This window comes from Chinchilla lanigera, unplaced genomic scaffold (genome assembly GCF_000276665.1).
Source record: "Chinchilla lanigera isolate Chin_1 unplaced genomic scaffold, ChiLan1.0 scaffold00007, whole genome shotgun sequence".
Taxonomy (NCBI): Eukaryota; Metazoa; Chordata; class Mammalia; order Rodentia; family Chinchillidae; genus Chinchilla; species Chinchilla lanigera.
Genome location: NW_004955408.1, coordinates 21,344,608 through 21,362,295, shown reverse-complemented (window position 1 = coordinate 21,362,295; position 17,688 = coordinate 21,344,608). Strand labels below are relative to the sequence as shown.

Sequence of the window (17,688 nt, the reverse complement as noted above, 5' to 3'; positions counted from 1 at the left end):
CTCCGCCGCCCTCCGCTCGCCCGCCGCGACTCTGCCTCCGCCAGGTGCGGCTCGCGCCGCGCAGGTAACAGCGCTGCCCGGAAACGGGAGGCGGAGCGCGGGCGCCTGGGTTCCCGGCTCTCCTCCCCGCGCCCAGCGCCGCGAGGGCGGGTCCTAGGGCCCGAGACGCGCCCCCTCGCGGGACAGTCCGATCGGTCGGCCACCCCTCGGCTGCCCCTGCGCAGAAAGCCAGCGCGTCACCTGGATTCCAGACCCCGGCCGGACCCCCGGACCAGCACAAGTCCCTCTCGGGTCCTGTTTCCCAGCGCCCCTGGCTTTCTCCACCTGGGCAGGCCAGGTTATCGGCATAGGTGGCCCCAAATCTTTACACGCGTTGCTGTCCTTTTCTGCAGAATAGAGAGTCAGGCAAGAAGTGGTTAAGTGAAAACATTCTTGCAAATCGGAGAACATAAGTTTTCCAGGATCTCTCCTCCCTTCCCCCAACACATGCACCATCTGTCTCGCTCTTATTCAATCCTCCCCACGTGGTTTTACCCACCCTACCCCGCCCCCCGGTAATTTGCAAATGTAGCTGGCTCTCCCCAGGGTCCCTAAAATTAGGAGTGCTGTGGACCTCTTTCCGGGGGAGGACTTCCAGAGGGGGCCAGGGGAAGCACTTTGTAAAATACTTAGGATATTGTTAGCTAAATTGAGTACCTACCGGTGACCGGAAGGAAGGAGGGAGGGAGAAGGGAAGAGGGGCAAAAAAGACAAAATTTCATAGTGGGGAAAAAAAAAGAAATTAAAACAATCCTGCCAGGCAAGGTGGTGTACACCTGTTATTCCAGCTACTCATGAGGCTGATGCAGGAGGATCCATTCCTAAGAGCTCAGGAGTTCAAGGCCAGCCCGGTGAAAATAGCAAGACCACTTCAAACAAACACGTGGTTTTTTTGTTTTGTTTTGTTTTGCTGTACCGGGAATCGAACTCACAACCCTGCGCTTGTCAGGCAGGCACTGTGCCGCTGAGCTAAATCCCCAGCCCCCAGATGGTAGTTTTTGAAAAATTAAAAAGGAAGGTAGCACGATTGACTGAAGGATCAGGCTGCTTTGAGCTTGCACATCTATCTGTGCTTCCAGAGTGAGCTTAACATCTTTGCTATGGACTATTGCAAATGCTGAAGTGGAGATGAAGCTGGGTGGAATGGATTCTTTCATGTGAGCCCCAGAGCTCTTGCTCTCTCTGTGCAGAGGGTGTAGAGCAAGGGAGGAAATCTTCTGTTTGTCATCTTATCTCACCTTGGTCCTGAGGACTGAACCCAGGAGGATTTTTGCACTGAGCTACATCCCCAGTCTTTTATTTGTGTATTTGTGTATTTATTTATTTTTAATTTTGAGACAGAATCTCACCAAGTCACTAAATTGCCCAGGCTCAACTTGAACTTGTGATCCTCCTGCCTCAGCCTCCCACAATACCAGGATTATAGGTGTGAGCCATCAACCAAGTTAATTATTGCCCTGAGGCTAGACCAGCGGCTCGCTGTGTGACCCTGCCTTCCTTCATTCCATAAATACCAGACGCCAAAGTCCAGGAACAACCCTCAGACAGGTCCCAAAAGTAGGAGTTTCCCATTCCCTTACTAGAGAATTCCCTCATCTTTCCCTGTTTCCTCTGCTCGGGCCAAGCTTTCACCATTAACAACCTCCAATTATTACATTTTCCAGTGGTGCGGGGCCAGGTAAGTACCCTTTCACTCAGCTATATCCAGCAAAAACCTACAATCACTGATGATAGCAATAGCCCAAAGTAAAGCTGACATTTGTTACATGTTTCTCAGACACGATCTTGTTTATTTAATCTTCACAACAATCCTCTGGAGTAGGGAAATTTGTATCTTATACCCATTTTATGGGCGAGGAAATTGAGGCTTTGAGAATCCCAGGGTACAGACCTAATAAGGCAAACTTCAGACCTGTCTGGCTCCAGTGTCTGTCCTCTCAACCCTTAACCCACACCTTGATTCTTTTTAAAACTGCTTTGAAGCTCTGTGGCCTCCTCATGGCCCAAATCTGGAATATTGTGAATGTTGACAAGTGATTGTCTCTCCGGGTTTTCTCTGCACAGTTTTTTGGCTGTGAAGCAACAGCTTTGGCATCAAGTTGTTCAGAACCCAAATTTACCCTTTTTTTGGCCACATGACCTTGCACAGTTTGCTTGCCTGAAGTTTCAGCCTTTGGTCTGGAAAAAAAAAATCACAATAACACAGCATCCTTAGGGTTGGTGTAAAGGGCAGAAGGAGACAGAAGCACAGGCACTTGGCATCCCCTGTAATCCACCTCTCGGCCCCCCACCCCGTGCTGTCAGCAGGTGCACCTCTACATAAGGTGGAGCCACAGAACTATTTTTCTTTCTCTTTTTTTTTTTTCTTTTGGTCTTTTTAAGACAGGGTCTTGCTGTGCAGTTCAGGCTGGCCTTGAGCTCACTTTGTAGCCCAGGCTGGTCTTGAACTTGCAACAATCCTCCTGCCTCAGCCTCCAGAGTGCTGGTTTTTTTTGGGTTTTTTTCTGGTACCGGGAATCGAACTCACGACCTTGCGCTTGCCAGGCAGGTTCTGTGCCACTGAGCTAAATCCCCAGCCCCTGCCTCCAGAGTGCTGGGATTACAGGCGTGCGCCACCACGCTGGGAAAATTATTTGCAATTGCACAGAACCGTCCTCTTCGCTGCAAGTTTTGTGTGTGTCTTCTTTGCTGGCCAAGTCTTCCTACTGGATGCGTTGATTATGAAACACCTTTTTGACGACATCCAAACCCAATTTTCTCTCTAGCTCAGATGCCCCTAGAGGGCTTGCTCCTCTAGACCTTTAGACCTGGCCTGGGCAACAGGAAGGACACCAAAGCAGGAACTGACTCCTGGAGGCTTTGGTCATATTTCCCCCAACTAAAGGAACCCAGGTTGTCTCCAGAAGCAGAACACAGGATGAGGTCACAGCACAGGCGGCTGCTGCCCCATTCAATGGTGGTGAATCATCCTCAGGCATCCTGCAGGGCGGAGGGCAGCCTTGCAAGGGACACAAGGCAAAACTGGCTGAGCCATGGGGCAGGTTGAATTGGGTGCTGTGCTACAGGTGACTGAGCTGAAGGAGTCCAAACTGAGGACAAGCAGTCCCGGCCTCTCTGGGTCTTCTTCCCGGAGGTGTATCCAGCCCCCCTGTGCTGAGTTCCGGGCCTGACCGTAGAGGAAGGTGGCCACCAGCCACACATAGCTTCACTTGTTTTCATAGCCAGGCACCCCACAGGAGACACCTGATCCTGGGGTAGACTATTATGTTTTTGTTTTGTTTTGTCTTGTCTTTTTGAGACAGGGTCTTGCTGTGTGGCTCAGGCTGGTCTTGAACTTGCAAAGATCCTCAGCCTTCTGGGTGCTGGGATTACAGGCAGGCACCACCACGCCCGGCCCGGCTGTTAAATTCTTAAAAACAATGCCTAATTCTTTTCCCCCACTGTCATAGCAAAGGAGGAAGGACATTTCCCACACACATCTTAAGAGGCAGGGCAATATATTTCTCAAGGATAGTGAGGAGGAGAAATTAAATGCAAAAAAAAAAGCAGAAACAAGCAAGAAAGAAGGATGTGAATATATCAGGAGTAGTTTCCTGTTGGCGCCTGCATTCTTTGGGGGAAGTGGAGGCTTGCAGAACGGCTGAGATTTGTCTTCCTGCTCCTTGACTGTACCTCCTAACCTCACGCCATCCCTCCCACGTGCCCAGGGAATGCACTCTTATCTTCTGTGATTGAGCCAGTGACATCGCCCTTTCTTTAGTCATGCACTACTTGAGATTCATAATGGTGTGGTGGACTATTCTTTTCAACGATGAGAAAACATGGCCTAAGCCACAGAAAATGAGGGTGGAAGGAAACCTTAGCAACACGAGAGCAGAGGCAGAAGAGATGGTTTCTTCTTTACCACTGGGTCCCCGGTGCTTCTTACCGTGCTGGAAAGTAAAGTGAAATAAGTCTAACACAGGCCATTCATTTCGCAAATAGGGAAAGGGAGTGTCTGTGCATAATGGCCTAGCACCGTGGTTCTCCTTGGTCCTGTTTCACACTGAGACTCAGAGAGGCAAAGTGACTTTCCTATAGTCACACAGTAAATAATAGAGCTCAGATTCCAGTGCAGCTGCTTCCAGCGGGTTTTCACTTCTGGATTCCCAGCAAGCTAGGTTCTAGGAAATCTGTGAAGGAGGCGCTCTGGGGCTACAGTCTGGCTAGAGGAGGTGGAGGAGATGCCAAGAGGCCAGTCTTGCTTTCCTTTGAGTTGTGGGCCCATTGCAGGGGTTGGAAGAAGTGATGGAGGTTGGGGAGGGCAGACCAGAGCTGAGTCAACTGAGAGGGCAGACCTGGGGGAGGGGACCTGCAGTCCAGGCTGGTGACGAGCCACCTAATGCCCCACCACAGCAAGCCAGTGCTGTCCACAGGCCCACCGGGGGCAAACGCGAGGGAGGGCTTAACAGGCCCAGCTGTCTGCAGCAGGAGGCGCATTGCTCCCCTGCATTGCTGATCTCCTCTACGGCCTTATGCATTAACTAACCTGGATCTCTGCTACCCTGGGGCTGGCAAGACAGGTTGTGTCCACCCTGGCTCAAACGTCAAAGAGGCCTCTGGGGAACTGAAGGCTGTTGTGTCTTTCACTGAGGAGGAAGTGAATTATGCACTGAAGCAGGAGGTGGAGATGCAATCGCAGTTTCAAGCGTGGGGTGTGGAAAGAGAAAGCAAGCGTGGGGCACAGGGCGGGCTCTCTGCACAGCACACAGCGGTGCCTTCCTGCACTCCTAGCACAACAGCCGAGCGGAGCCCTGGTGGGAAACGGGGGTGGGGGTGCAAGCGCAGGCACCGGCAGGCTGGCGGCAAGAAGCTCTCTTGTGTATTTATAGCACTCGCATTGCCATGGTACCCGGGCACTTAAATTAAACTCTAGCCCAACTGCTTAGAGATGCTGAAAATGAAATGCTCTTTACCTGTCCACTTTGCACAGCCTGACACCTCACTCTCAAAACCTCAGCACTTGGAAGATCAAGCTGAGTGAATTTCACACACCATCCACCGAGAAGGGGGCAGGCTTGGGGTTCAAACCCAGAAATCCTGCTGTGGCTGGGTGAAGCAGTAGAAAAAAGCCTGGGTGGGAGAAAACCCCTACCTGATACTACTTGGCTCGATGTTTTATGTGACTTTGGGCCTGAGACTGTGCCCCGCCGCCCCGAGCCTCAGTTTGTCTATAACAGAAGAGCAACAATACCTGCCTTGCTGTAACTGGGATAACCACATGACAGGATGTAAATAAAGTGCATAGCTCAGCCCCTGAAGCACAGAAATTCTTTTGCAGGCAGCTTTTGTTTATTTGCGCCCAAGACTAGATGCAGGTGTCTCAGATCTTGAGCTTGCGGTTTAGAGGAGGACGCTTACAATATACAAGTCAACAAGTCGACAAACATTTGCAGCTGGGCGTGGTGACACACATGCCTATAATTCTAGCACTTGGGAGGCTGAGGCAAGAGAGTCGCCACAAGTCTGAGGCCAGCCTGAACTACATAGCAAGATCCGGCAGTGCGTGTTCATGTACACATACACACACAAAGCAATTGCAAGTTGTTAGCAATAAAAGGAAGAAAATAGAGTGCCATGAAGAATTTCATAGGGCGGAGACTGGTAGAGAATCTGTATGAGACAGGGCCAGAGAAAAAGGCCATTCTGCGGTGGTGACATGTAAGCAGAGACCCAAACAAGCCGGCAGGGTGAAAAGCCCAAAACCAAGCATCCCAGGCTCAAGGCCCCAAAGATAAGGCGTGGCCAACACCACAAGAGCCCTGTTTCCTTTCCTGACAAGTTTAGGAGATGAGGCAGCAAAGCCAGGAGCTGGTAGCCTTAATATCCTTCCAGGCTCCCTGACCCCAGGCACAGGGCTTTCTGTGTTGTCACCTGTGCCTTCCTCTAGGTAATCGGAATTCTGCTCCCCGGCAGGATTGTTCACCTGCAGTGAGTGGCCTCAAAGGTCCCGCGAGCCTGGTACAGTTGGGTACACTGCTTCGTCTGCCTAGTTTTCAAAAGTTTGATTATGTGTCTCAGTGTGGATTTCCTTCAGTTTATCTTGTCCGGAGTTCGCTTAGCTCCCTGACTCTGTACTTTCATGCTCCTCTCCAAGTTGGGGAGGCTTCTGCCTGCATTTCTTCGAGTCCCCTTATAGTTCCAGCCTCTTTCTTTTGTTTTGGGCTGCCCGTCTTCAGTATAGTCCCGCAGGACTGGGCTCTGCTCATTTTTTCTTCTTTCTTTTCTTGGTCTCTTTTCTCTCTGTGGTTCAGATTGGGTAAGGTCTATGTCTCTGTCTTCAAGGTCATTGATTCTTTCCTCTGTCCCTCCTGTTTTTTGCTCTTGAGCTTTTTAATTCTGCCGAACTTTTTATTTCAGTTGTTGTATTTTTCAGTTCTGACATTTACATGTGGTTCTCCTTGATGTCATTTCTTTCTTTGCTGAGGCATTCTGATTTGTGATTTCTTTCACATGTGTTCCTAATTGTCCCTCATTGCCCACCGAAGCACGTTATCCTGGCTGCTTTAAAAATCTTTGTCCAGTCATTCCAGCATCTTGGTGTTGGTATCTCTTGTCTTTTAAAAATTTATCCTAAGATCATCTTGGTTCTGAGTATGGGGAGTGAGCTTTGATTAAAGCCTGGATATTTTCCTGCTGTGTTCTGAGACTCTAGATCATGGGTAAACTTGTTGTAGGTGACTTTTTCTGATACCTTCCCAGAAGTGGAAGGGCAGCTCCGTGTCACTGCTGGGGCAGGTACAATGATGGGATCAAAGAACCACACTAGCTTCTTGCTTGGATTCCCCCACCCCTGCGCCTGGGGATGCTGGGGCTCCTCCTGAGCCAGTGTTCGAGGTTCCCCCTTGACCTTTGTTGGGGTGGGTGAAGTGGGACTAACATTTCTTTCTGCAGTGTTTGGCTGGAGCGTGGTGGACCTTGTCTGGTCCCACAGCAGGAGAGGACAGGCTGCCGTTGGCATTGTGGGGAGGCTGTTCGTGTTCTGGGGCATTTGCTGCTCCAGCGCTCCGCCGGCAGTGTGAGGAGCAAATGGAAAGCCGGGGACCTCCCCAACCTGCCCCATCTCACACTGTGGTCCCTAGCCGCCTCCCTCCTGCTAGAATTTCCTCAGGCTTGTTTTACACCTAATGTCCAAAGTTTTTTGTTTTAGCGAGTGGGAGGGATGGGAAAAAGCCAGCTTCCCCTGTCTTCCGGGAAGCAGAAGTCATTGCTTACCGAGCCAACAACACCCAGTGTGTCTAAGTGGGCATCACGCTCCTCCTCGAGCCGCGGTCTCCCTCTGCCTCCCTATTCCCGCTCACTCCCTGTTGCTATCCAGGCGGGAAACACCAGCATTCTGCCTTCACAGTCTCCAGTGTGTGTCTTCTTTGCAACCTAAGCCCACGCACAGGGCCTTTACTCTGATTCTTGACCGCTTTAATGATGTCTTTTTTATTTTTGTTTTTTTTTTGTCTTTTTGAGACAGGGTCTCACTATGCAGTTCAGGCTGGCCTTGAGCTCCCTTTGTAGCTCAGGCTGGTATCGAACTCACAACACTCCCCCTGCCTCAGCCTCCCAAGTGCTGGGATTACAGGCGTGCGCCACCACACTTGGCTTTTAATGATGTCTTAATGGCTCTTTTTTTTTTTTTGGTACCAGATACTGAACTCAGGACCTTGCGCTTGCCAGGTAGGCACTTGTGCCACTGAGCTATATCCCTGGCCCAAGACACAAATTCTTTTTTTTTTTTTTTTTTTTTGTACCAGGAATCAAACTCAGGACCTGTGCTTGCCAAGCAAGGCACTGTGCCACTGAGCTATATCCCTGGCTTAATGGACCTTATACCTTGAATTCTCACCAATTTTTCTCCTTCCAGTACACCTCTGTGTCATCCTCCAGCAGGTATCCTCGGGTGCATCCTCTGAGTCACACAGAAAGCTGGTCTGAATGCAGACATCTGGGAAATGTTGGTTTTAATAAAGGAGATACATTTCTTTCCCATGGGACTTCTCAGGGCTCTGGGTAAATGTACACCCCTCCTGACAGGCAAGGAAACAATGTAGAAGACAGAACTGGTCGCTTATTTGACTAAAGTATCCTTTTTTCTCCCGGAGGCATCTCTGGAATGCAATGTTCTAAAACGGGTTGGCTAAAATGTTTCTGTACAGATAACTTCTGGCATTTGGGTCCATACCTGGGTCCATACCATCTTTGTTATACTCAGCCTTGTTATGGGGCTAAAGCAGCTGTAGACAATGTGTAAACAGAGGGGTGTGGCTAGGTGACAATAAAACTATAAAAACAGACCACTGGCCCTCAAGTTATATCGTGTTCACTCCAGTTCAAATTTTTTTCTTTTTTTTTTTTGAGACAGGGTCTTGCTATGTAGTTCAAGCTGGTTTTGAACTCACTAGGTAGCCCAGGCTGGCTTTGAACCCACAGTAATCCTCCTGCCTCAGCCTCGTGAGTGCTAGGATTACAAGTGTATGCTACAGGGGCTGGGGATTTAGCTCAGCGGCAAAAGCGCCTGCCTGGCAAGCGCAAGGTCGTGAGTTCGGTTCCCGGTACCAGAGAAAAACCAAAAAAAAAAAAAAACAAAAAACAAAAACAAGTGTATGCTACCTTTCCCAGCTTGGTTCACCCCAGTTTTAAAGTATCATCTGAATTACAGAGACCTGGGTGTCATCCGAGATTGCTCCCACTCTTTATCTCTGTATCTAGTCTGTTCACGAGCGCCTTGCATCCCACCGTCAGAACAGCACTTCTGTTCCCACTTGCCCATCTCTGTCTTTGCTACTTTAAATCGCAGCCACCGTCCTCTCCCACTTGTCCCTTCCTTCCACGCAGTGCTGGGAGGGCCACCATGACACACACAGGTGGCCGTGAGACACCTTCAACTGCTCCTCACTGGTTGTCAGGTGGAGTCTTATTTTCTGCTCCTCTGTCTTTCTTTCCCAACCAGACTAAACACTGTGAAAACGGTGTGAGTTTTCTTTTTCCCATAGCTCATTCTGGAAGCGGGCCTGGAGCAGAGCGGCTGTAGGGGCCAGGTCCGTGTTTTAGAGGACGTGGGCTCCACCCTGATCAGGGCCTGAGGCTCCCGAGACTCCACCTCCTGACCAGACCTCTAGTGGTTTGTGGGAATGATCAGGAGCCCTGAGTCCCTCCAGGAAAGAATGTGCCCATCTTCAGTGAGAACTGAGGGTGACACAGCATCCAGGGGTCCTTTTTTTTTTTTGGTTTTTCTCCGGTACTGGGAACCAAACTCACGACCTTGCGCTTGCCAGGCAGGCGCTTTGCCGCTGAGCTAAATCCCCAGCCCCCAGGGGTCCTTTATAAAAGGATTTCTGCTTTTTTTTTTTTTTTTTTTTTGAGTCTGAAGAGCTTTGTTTTTTCAAATCTTTATATCTATCAAAGTGTTAGGAAGAAGCCAAATCCAATGTACAACCCACAGGGGCTTCCTGGATTACTTTAAAAACCGAAAAGCTACAGAGAATATTCTTGGGGGTACTGGAGAAATGTGGCGGAATGCATTTTAGACGCTATGACTGAGTCAGTGTCGAATACCTCAGGATTTACAGAGGTATGGTTGTTATGTGGGAATGCAGCGGTTGTTCTTAAGAGCTGTCAGCTGAAGCATTTGGGACTTAAGGGTCAGGGTGTCTGCAACTTGCTCTCCTATGGTTCAGTGATATTTGCCTTTCAGCATTTCAAGACGGAGGCGGAGGGAAAGAGTATAACTGCGGCAAGCATATTAACAACTGCTAAGTAATGATAATAAATGTACTGTCTTTGATATTTCACTCAACTCCCGTCTCATTTATCACGGTGTCTGGCACGAAATATCCCTCCATAAATATTGGCTGAACTACAGCAGCAACAACATTAATTACTAGATTGCCTAAAAATGTGCACAGAATTGCTTAAGAGGAACTGCTGACTTCCTAGCGATTAACCTCTGCTACCGGGCTTGGCGCACCTTTGTAGCCAGTGAGCCCAGGAAATAGCCATCCTGTCCTGGTGCCTGAGTTCCAACTATCTTTCAGAGCTTATTTTTCATAGAGCTTAGTGCTTCATAATATATTTATAAAGTAAAAAAAAAAAAAAAACAAAAAAAACCACTTGGTATATTCCAAAAAAGGTAAGAGACACCTTCGTGGAATGTGGTCATGGGTCACAATTCCTGGCCTGATCCAGACAGAGGGTGGAGTCACTGTCACACCATCTTCCTGGACCGGTTCCGCCACGCCCCTGCAAGAGCTCGGTTGACTCCATCAGCCAGTTCAAGAGCCAAAACTGCCTGCCAGGCTCGGCATACATATGGGCAAGTGGAATCCCTGTCTTGGCTTCCGTCTGTTGGTGTCTTATGTCATCATGGCAAAGAGCCATGAGATTGGCCCAGGAAAGGAAGCCCTCCCGGGTGGCAGCCCTTATAGCAGTGGAATGGGTCTTCAGAGACTGGCCTGCCCCATGATGTGGGCCAGATTCCAGAGGGTGGGACTGGGCGGAACGGGCTTTTGATGGTTTGCTCCCTTCTGTGACCAGGAGCTTCTCTGCAGGGCAGCAACAAAGTGGTAACAGGAAGGAGAGGCTGCTGGTTGAACATTTTCCCTATAGCAGCACCAAGCCAGCATTTTCCAAGTCCGATCGCAACTCCCGCTCGGCCCCTTGTCTGGCATAGAAGGAGCTGTATAACGGCATCCTGGCCCTCCCCTGGGAATACGGACGATGCCATCTTGATCTGAGTGCGTGGTTAAGTTCTAGATGAATCTAAGTGGGGATCTCTATCACTGTTACTTGCAGAGCACAGGGACCCCTCTGCAGGTTCTCAATCTCAGCCCTAGCACCTTAAAAGAGAAAGTAATTTCCAATCAGGGAGTTAATAGGTAACAGGGTTGCCTCCAAGGAAAGGCTAGGTTTGCGTGTCTGCTATGTGCAGGTGCCTAGATCAGGCAGGGGTATTGCTGGGAAAGAGGGAGGCAAATTCCACCCCCACTTGAAGCACCGGGCGAGGATGCAGCTCACTGCCTGGAGTTGGTCCAGTAAAGTCCTCCCGCCTGAGTGTGGCCGGGAGCTCCCTTTTTCCAGGTGGTGGGAAAGCTGCCATGTGTGCAGCATCCTCTGGAGAAGAGGGAGCTGGGGCTGATTACAAATGCAGCTTCTGAGCCGGAAAGGTAGTGAAGGGAGGGCTGCATTCGCTAGGGCTCAGGCCAACCATCGGCTCCGTCCAGGCCCCCCGCTTGTCCCTCTAGGACTCACTGTGAGCCTCAGGGCGGAACATGGGCTGTGTGGGAGTCAGGCTTCTAGCACAGTGAATGGCTCTATCAGCCACGCTTTGAGGAATGAACGAATGAATATGCTTGGTGAACTCTGAACTGTCCTGCCTTGGTCGGCAGCGGAGCCAGAGGCTGGGACTTAGGTACGGCCAGGGGCTGAGACAGATTGTTTAGTGTCAGTTCTTCCCTGAAAGGTCATCTGGGCCGCATTCTCCCCATCCCTGCCCAAGGACCAGGAGCCGCACTGCAGGCTGTGTGTTTCGGACGCTGTGTGCCTTGTGCCTGGAGGTAGAGAGTGGGTAGGTATCTGCATGCTCAGACCTCTGCGTAGCCCATACAGCAGGCGGCGATTGCCGCACAGCTCCTGCGTGTTGCGAACTCCAACAAGCACGTGCGCTCTCCTGTCCCCTTCCCCTCGCGGTGCCCTTCAGCAGGAACACCAGCCGGGAACTCAGACTGCAGCTCTCCCACACACACCTCAGTAACTTTCTCCCCGTCCGCCCTCCCCAGCACAGAGGGACTGCCCCCCGCCCAGCAAGGTGTCGAACCTACTCTGCGGACACACCCTGCCTTGTCTCCAGAGGTCCCCAGCATGCTGCAAACCCCACCCCCACCTTGAAGACAGCGATGTGTTGGTGGTTGGGGGTGCACAAGTCCCCTGGGAGTGGTCTGTGTAAAGCAGTCTGCAGCCTACGTCACCTTCCCTCCGGGTGGGAGAGCAGTAGAAGCGTGTGTGTGTGCAGCTCAGCTGGGCCGTGTGCAGGGTTTCTTTGGGCTGTCAGCAGCAGCATCTGGAGGGAAGGAGTGGTGTGGGAATGAGCAGAGGAAGACGTGGGCTGCAGTGCTGTAGCGGCCGAGATGACTCCTCAGCGCCACCGCTCTCAGCATCAGGTGGCCAGGCCTCGCCGCCTCTGTCCAGCCAGACACTGGAGGGGTGGGGTGTGACTTTGCCCCAGCTGGCTCCTTCATGCTGGGGACCTGAGCACCACCGTCCCGAAGGAGGAGTTCTGCCCCCACTCTAAGGGGCCGACAGGTCGCACGGTGTCCCGGATGGTCTCACACGCACGCTCAGTCTGGAAAAATGCAGGAAATGTTCTCTTGCTGCTTCTACCGCATGGGTTTGTTTTTGTTGTTCTCAGCGGTGCCAGGTCTGAGCTCCCCACCCTTGGGTGTCAAAGTGCTCAAGTCCCTGAGGTCAGCTGAGACAGCTTTTACCCGCAGCTCTCCTTACACCTCCCCCTTCCCAGTGGCTCTGTGACGTTGTATTTTCTTCTGTGTCCCCCAGGCCAGCCTCTCTGGTCTCATGGAAGTGTGCCAGTTTCCGTGGTGTGAATGCAGCTGATGTCAAACTCCTGCAATGAGGTCACTGCACACAGGGTTGGCTGGAGGCACACGTGTGGGTCTCGCATGCAGGCGAGTGTGAACTCCGGCAGAGGGGTTCTGGGGCTCAGCGCAGGCTGCGGTGGGGTGCAGCCTGTGCCGGCCACCGGTGGCAAAGGGCTCGCCCGCTTCCTCATTCCCAGGGGTTCAGTCTGCCCAAGTGCCGAATGGTTTCAGCTTTTTCCTGTTTTCCCCAATGCTTTTCCTTCCACAGGGTCCGCCTCTGCCCCACCCCCACCCCCTGGAGCTGGGAATCAAACCCAGGGGTTTCACACCCAGCTACCCCTCCCCCAGCCCTTCAGACAAGCTCTGTGTTGATACAGGGTCTCGCAAAGTGGCTCGGTTGCTCACGCTGGGCTCGAACTTGTGATCCTCCTGCCTCAGTTTCCCAGAGTGCTGGGATTATAGGAACGCACCACCACACCTAGCCAGGACGTGCCCTGTATGTGAAGCTCATCTCTTTTCTTTTTTACAGTGCTGGGGATAGAACCCAGGGCCTCACACATGCTATGTGAGCAGTCTACTGAGCTGCAGGTCATTTCTCGGTGTGCGGGGCCTCAGTTCTTCCCTGTGCAGAGTGGTGGGCTGCAAAGGGGGTGGGGGTGCGGGTGGGGGGGTGGAGTCTTTCCCAGCAAGGATTCTGCCCCGGGGCATGGCAGACAAGAAGAGCCTGCTCGCAGCTGGGGATGTGACCCCCTGTGCATGTGTTTTACCCTGGGTAGCATTTCTCCTCCCCGTTCTGATTGTGAGAAAACAGGGTCAGGAGGAGACTTCAGATTTGTCCAGGCTTGGGGCAGAACGGGGCTCAAACTCAAACCACGGATGCCAAAGCCCATGGGCGAAGCAGCACGTCCTGTCCTCGGAAGTCAAGGCAGGGAGCCTAACAGTGGCCTTCTGCTGTGCTCGTGCACACACGTACGTCCCACGCCACGCGCTTTGCCCTAGCTTCTGCCTCCCGTGCAGAGGAGTGCGTGCCTGGTGGCGCTGGGCAGAACTCACGCAGCTCTCGCGTGGCTTGCTGTGGCTCCCACACACAGCGCCACTCTGCCCCTTCACCCTCCTTCTCCAGTGGGTGCGCTGGCTACGCCCCAGGCGCTCCCTCCGCCTCCTCTGTCTCCACTGCCGTCTCTACTTTCACACCCGTCACCCCTTCAGGAACGCTTGTCTCTGTGGACCCCTCCCCGACACCTGCACTGTGCAGACTTCCCTGCTTGCCACGTATCTCACACACACAGACACGCATGCACACACGTGTTCTTCCTCCACACAGCCACACCGCAGATCATGCATGTGCACACGCACAGACACACATGCAAACCAGTGCCGCCTGGGCACACACGTGTTTCCACGCACTTGGACAGAGGCCTGATGCGTGCTGAAATCCTACACGCACACTGTGCTCCACACCCCGCCTGGCAGAGCTCGATCTGCGGTGCATTCCTGGGCTCGCTCTGCAGCCCGGGCCCTCTCCGGTCTGTCCTCACGCTCCTGTGACCAACCAGGCTTCCGCGGTCAGTGAAGAAAGGAAGCCAACCCGGCAGACTTGTGCTCCTGAGAACGGCGTCCCTCCAAGCAGCCCCTCAAAGACTTGCGAGCTGCGGGGCTGACAGGCACCGGCTCATGTTTTCTCTGAAGATGCTACCGAGCTCCCGGCTGCAACACCAGCACCTGCCCAGAGAACGTGGTTTAAGCATCCGTAGTTACCATCAAGATAACTGTTTCACGGCTGTGTGATGGATCCTCGACACAGCAACAGGACAGGAAGCAGGGAGTCAAACATTATCTTGTCATCTCGGGCCCCAGCATCCCTTTCCTGGTCATGCGGGAGGGTGCCCGGAAGTCCCCAGGCTTTCCATCTGTCACTTTGCTCTGACACTCACGGGACTGTTCCTGGCTGTGGATGAGCTCGCCCTGGCTTAGGCGGGCTCAGCTCAGAGCGAGGCTGGATTCTCAGAGACCCACGGGTGGCAGGAGGAGCCGTGAGAGTGGCTCTCGATCTCAACCACTGAAGCCCCTGGGAGCTGGCGAGGGAGTTCCAGAACCCTGGCGTGGGAGGTGCTGCTCTGAACGGGGTCTATTAAATCAGTCTGCCTAACCAGGGTACAGGGGATCACCCTTCGGGAGCCTGGCAGCTGGGGAGAACGAGGGTGAGGGGTTGGGGGGATGGTCCTCCGGTGGGAGCAGCCCCTCCTCCCAGAGGGACCTCTGGCAGTGTCTGAGGGGCGCCGCGCCTAGGTGCGTGTGTGTGTGTGGGTACTGCTGGTGTCTCCTTGGCAGAGGCCAGGGACACTGTCAAGCATCCCAGTGCTCAGGGACACCCCTCAGTCGTGAGGGCCCCGAGACCCCGCAACCTGCGCGCGAGCACAGGCCGGGCCAGCGCAGACCCACAGCTGCTGCCTGCGGTCAGTGTGGCCCTTTCTTGCCCAGGGGGGAAGCAGGGATGCAGCTCAGCTGCTGGGAGGGGAAGCGTGGAATGCAGCTTCTGCCTTCCCAAGGAGGGAGGCCCCGTGTCCTCCGGGAGCCGCTCCGTGTCAGAGGGAGGCCCCAGGGGGCCGGCTGCCGCTTTGGCTCCTCAGGCTCAACCCGCATCCTCCCCATCCGCTGTCTGCACAGCCGCCCCGTCCTTTCTTCCTAACCGCCAGCTGCCTCAGTCCACCGCCCTGGCCTCCCGGCCCGCTCCCCTCCTGGGTCCCCTGAGTGGCTGGGCGTCATTCACCCCGGGTCCCGAGTTCCTGGCTCTGTCTCCAGAGCACCTGGCACGAGTCAGGCACTGTTTATGGACAGACTGGACAAATGCATGACCTCGGTAGATACCACAGCAGCTGCTCACATGTGTCTGGGCAGTTAGCTCCCCTGGGGAAACCACTGTTTATGGCCCCAGAAGGGCTGGTGGGCTGGGGCCAATTCACAGTCTCTGAGCAACAGAGGGAGGGTCTCTGCTGTTCCTGCCAGTGCAGCAAGGATGTAGGTTTGGGGGTGCTGGCAGCCATCTTTGCCACATGAGGAGTAAACCTGCCTGGGAGTGAGACCAGGTACGCAGGAAGCCGGACTGAGATAGAGAAGATAGCAGCTGCGGACACCCTTGGCATCCCCGAGTTCAAGCCCTGCTGGAGTTGTCCATGGCTGACTTCCTAGGGTGCAGAGGGCCAGTCCCTGAGCGCTGCAAGTCTCCTGGTGAATACAGAGAAGCTGCTCGGGGCCAGGAGACAGGTGCACACTCTTCTCCACCCCCACCCCCACCCCCGCCCCAACTTCTACAGTGGATGCTCAGGAGACACTGGGCTGACTCACAGCCCATGGGCAGATGCCTCACAGTAAAACCTGCCTGTGTTCGGCTGAGGTAACGCCAAGACCAGGGCTTGCTGAGGGGGCGGCTTGGGAGCAGAGACGGCAGAAGGAGTCCGAGGAGAATTTCCAGCCGTTTAGGCAGGGCTTGCCCCGTTGCGAGATTTGATTTCTTTGGTGACCTCCCTAGGCCTTGGCTTCTGCATCTGCTTCGAACAGCTGGTTTGGGTTGGGAAGTTCCAGTGAGATGAAGGTGAGGGAGAGGTTTGGGAGTGCGCAAGTCTGGAGACCGCTGGGACCAGGCTCAGCAGGGACAAGGGCGGAGAGGGCGGAGGAGGGGCAGAGCGGTGCGCAGGGCAGGGGAGACGAGGGGGCAGTGCTGCAGGAAAGTGGTTGCTCCTACTGCCATGGCGGTGCACGCCTATACCACCAGCACTCTGGGAGGCTGAGGCAGGAAGATGGCAAGTTCCAGCCTGGCAATGGAGGGCAATGCTGTTTCAGACAAAATTAGAAAAAAGGGCTGGGGATGCAGCTCAGTGCAAAGGTCCTGGGTTCAATCCCCTCTACTGGGGCGGGGAGGGGAATCATCCTTATGGACCCTACAGTAGAGCCTGGGGCAGGGCCAGGCTTCTCTGCTCAGGGCAGGTGGACTCAGTCTGTGCACAGCCGCGCTGCTGTTTATTCCAGCAGCAGAGCTGCAGGATGGAGGGAAGAGTTGCCCCTCCCCCAGTACTGGGACTTGAACCCAGAACCTTTGCACTGAACTAGGTCCACAGCCCTTTTTCAAGATTTTTGAGACTGGGTCTTACCGAATCCCCAAAACTGGGCTCAAAGTGGCAATCCTCCTGCTTCAGCCTCACAAAGTGCTGGAATTACAGGCATGTGTTATGATGCCTGGTATAGTTGGGATTTTTTTTTGATGCCTGGTATAGTTGGGATTTTTTTTTGATGCCTGGTATAGTTGGGATTTTTTTTTTTGGTACTGGGAATCGAACTCAAGACCTTGTGCTTGCAGGGCAGGTGCTTATGCTACTGAGCTGTATCCCTAGCCTGAGGGGATTTATTTTTTTTTTTTGAGAGAGGGTCTCACTATATAGTTGAGGCTGACCTTGAATTCACTATGCAGCCCAGGCAGGCCTCGAATTGCCATCCTCCTTCCTCAGCTTCCCAGGGGTTGGGATTACAGGCGTGCACAACCTAGCTGCAGTTGGGAGTTAAAGTGCTGCTCTTCACCTCCAGAGACCCTATCTCAACGGCTCTAGGATTTTTTTTAATAACAGCTTACCCATTAAACATGCCTTTATTTAATGCTAAGTGCTTTCCCTGTCTTACATTTGTTAGTCTTTCCAGACGATCCCTCCTGTGCGGGAGGTCTTTTTATCCCTATTCTACAAGGGCGAGGCAGGTGAAAGGTATGTGGAAATGCGCCCCATCAGCGAACAGAGGATCCACCCTCGCTAGTCCACCCGGCTCGACCTCTTGCGGGAGCTCATTCGGGGCGCTCTTGGGTGCGCCCCCTGGTGGTCAGAGGCCTCCTCGCAGCCTCTCGCCACCTACTGGCTCCCGTCCATCAGGGGAGATTTGCTGGGGAACGCTGCCACCTGGTGGCCACATCGCAAATCCAACACCGGCGGAGGCAACGGCTGGGGACTTGGGGCTTTGGGGGGCCAGGGGAAGCTATAGAGGGGAA

At 53.3% G+C, this 17,688-nt stretch overlaps 1 protein-coding gene across 1 annotated transcript; it reads left to right on the top strand.

The window, feature by feature from the left end:
* LOC106147453 (serine/arginine repetitive matrix protein 1-like) lies at positions 1–460 on the top strand (the record flags this gene model as incomplete). The annotated part of the gene is given in 1 exon segment (XM_013509124.1): positions 1–460. A coding segment is annotated over 1 exon segment (420 nt), but the record flags the coding sequence as incomplete, so codon positions are not given.
* Positions 461–17,688: the final 17,228 nt, after the last annotated feature.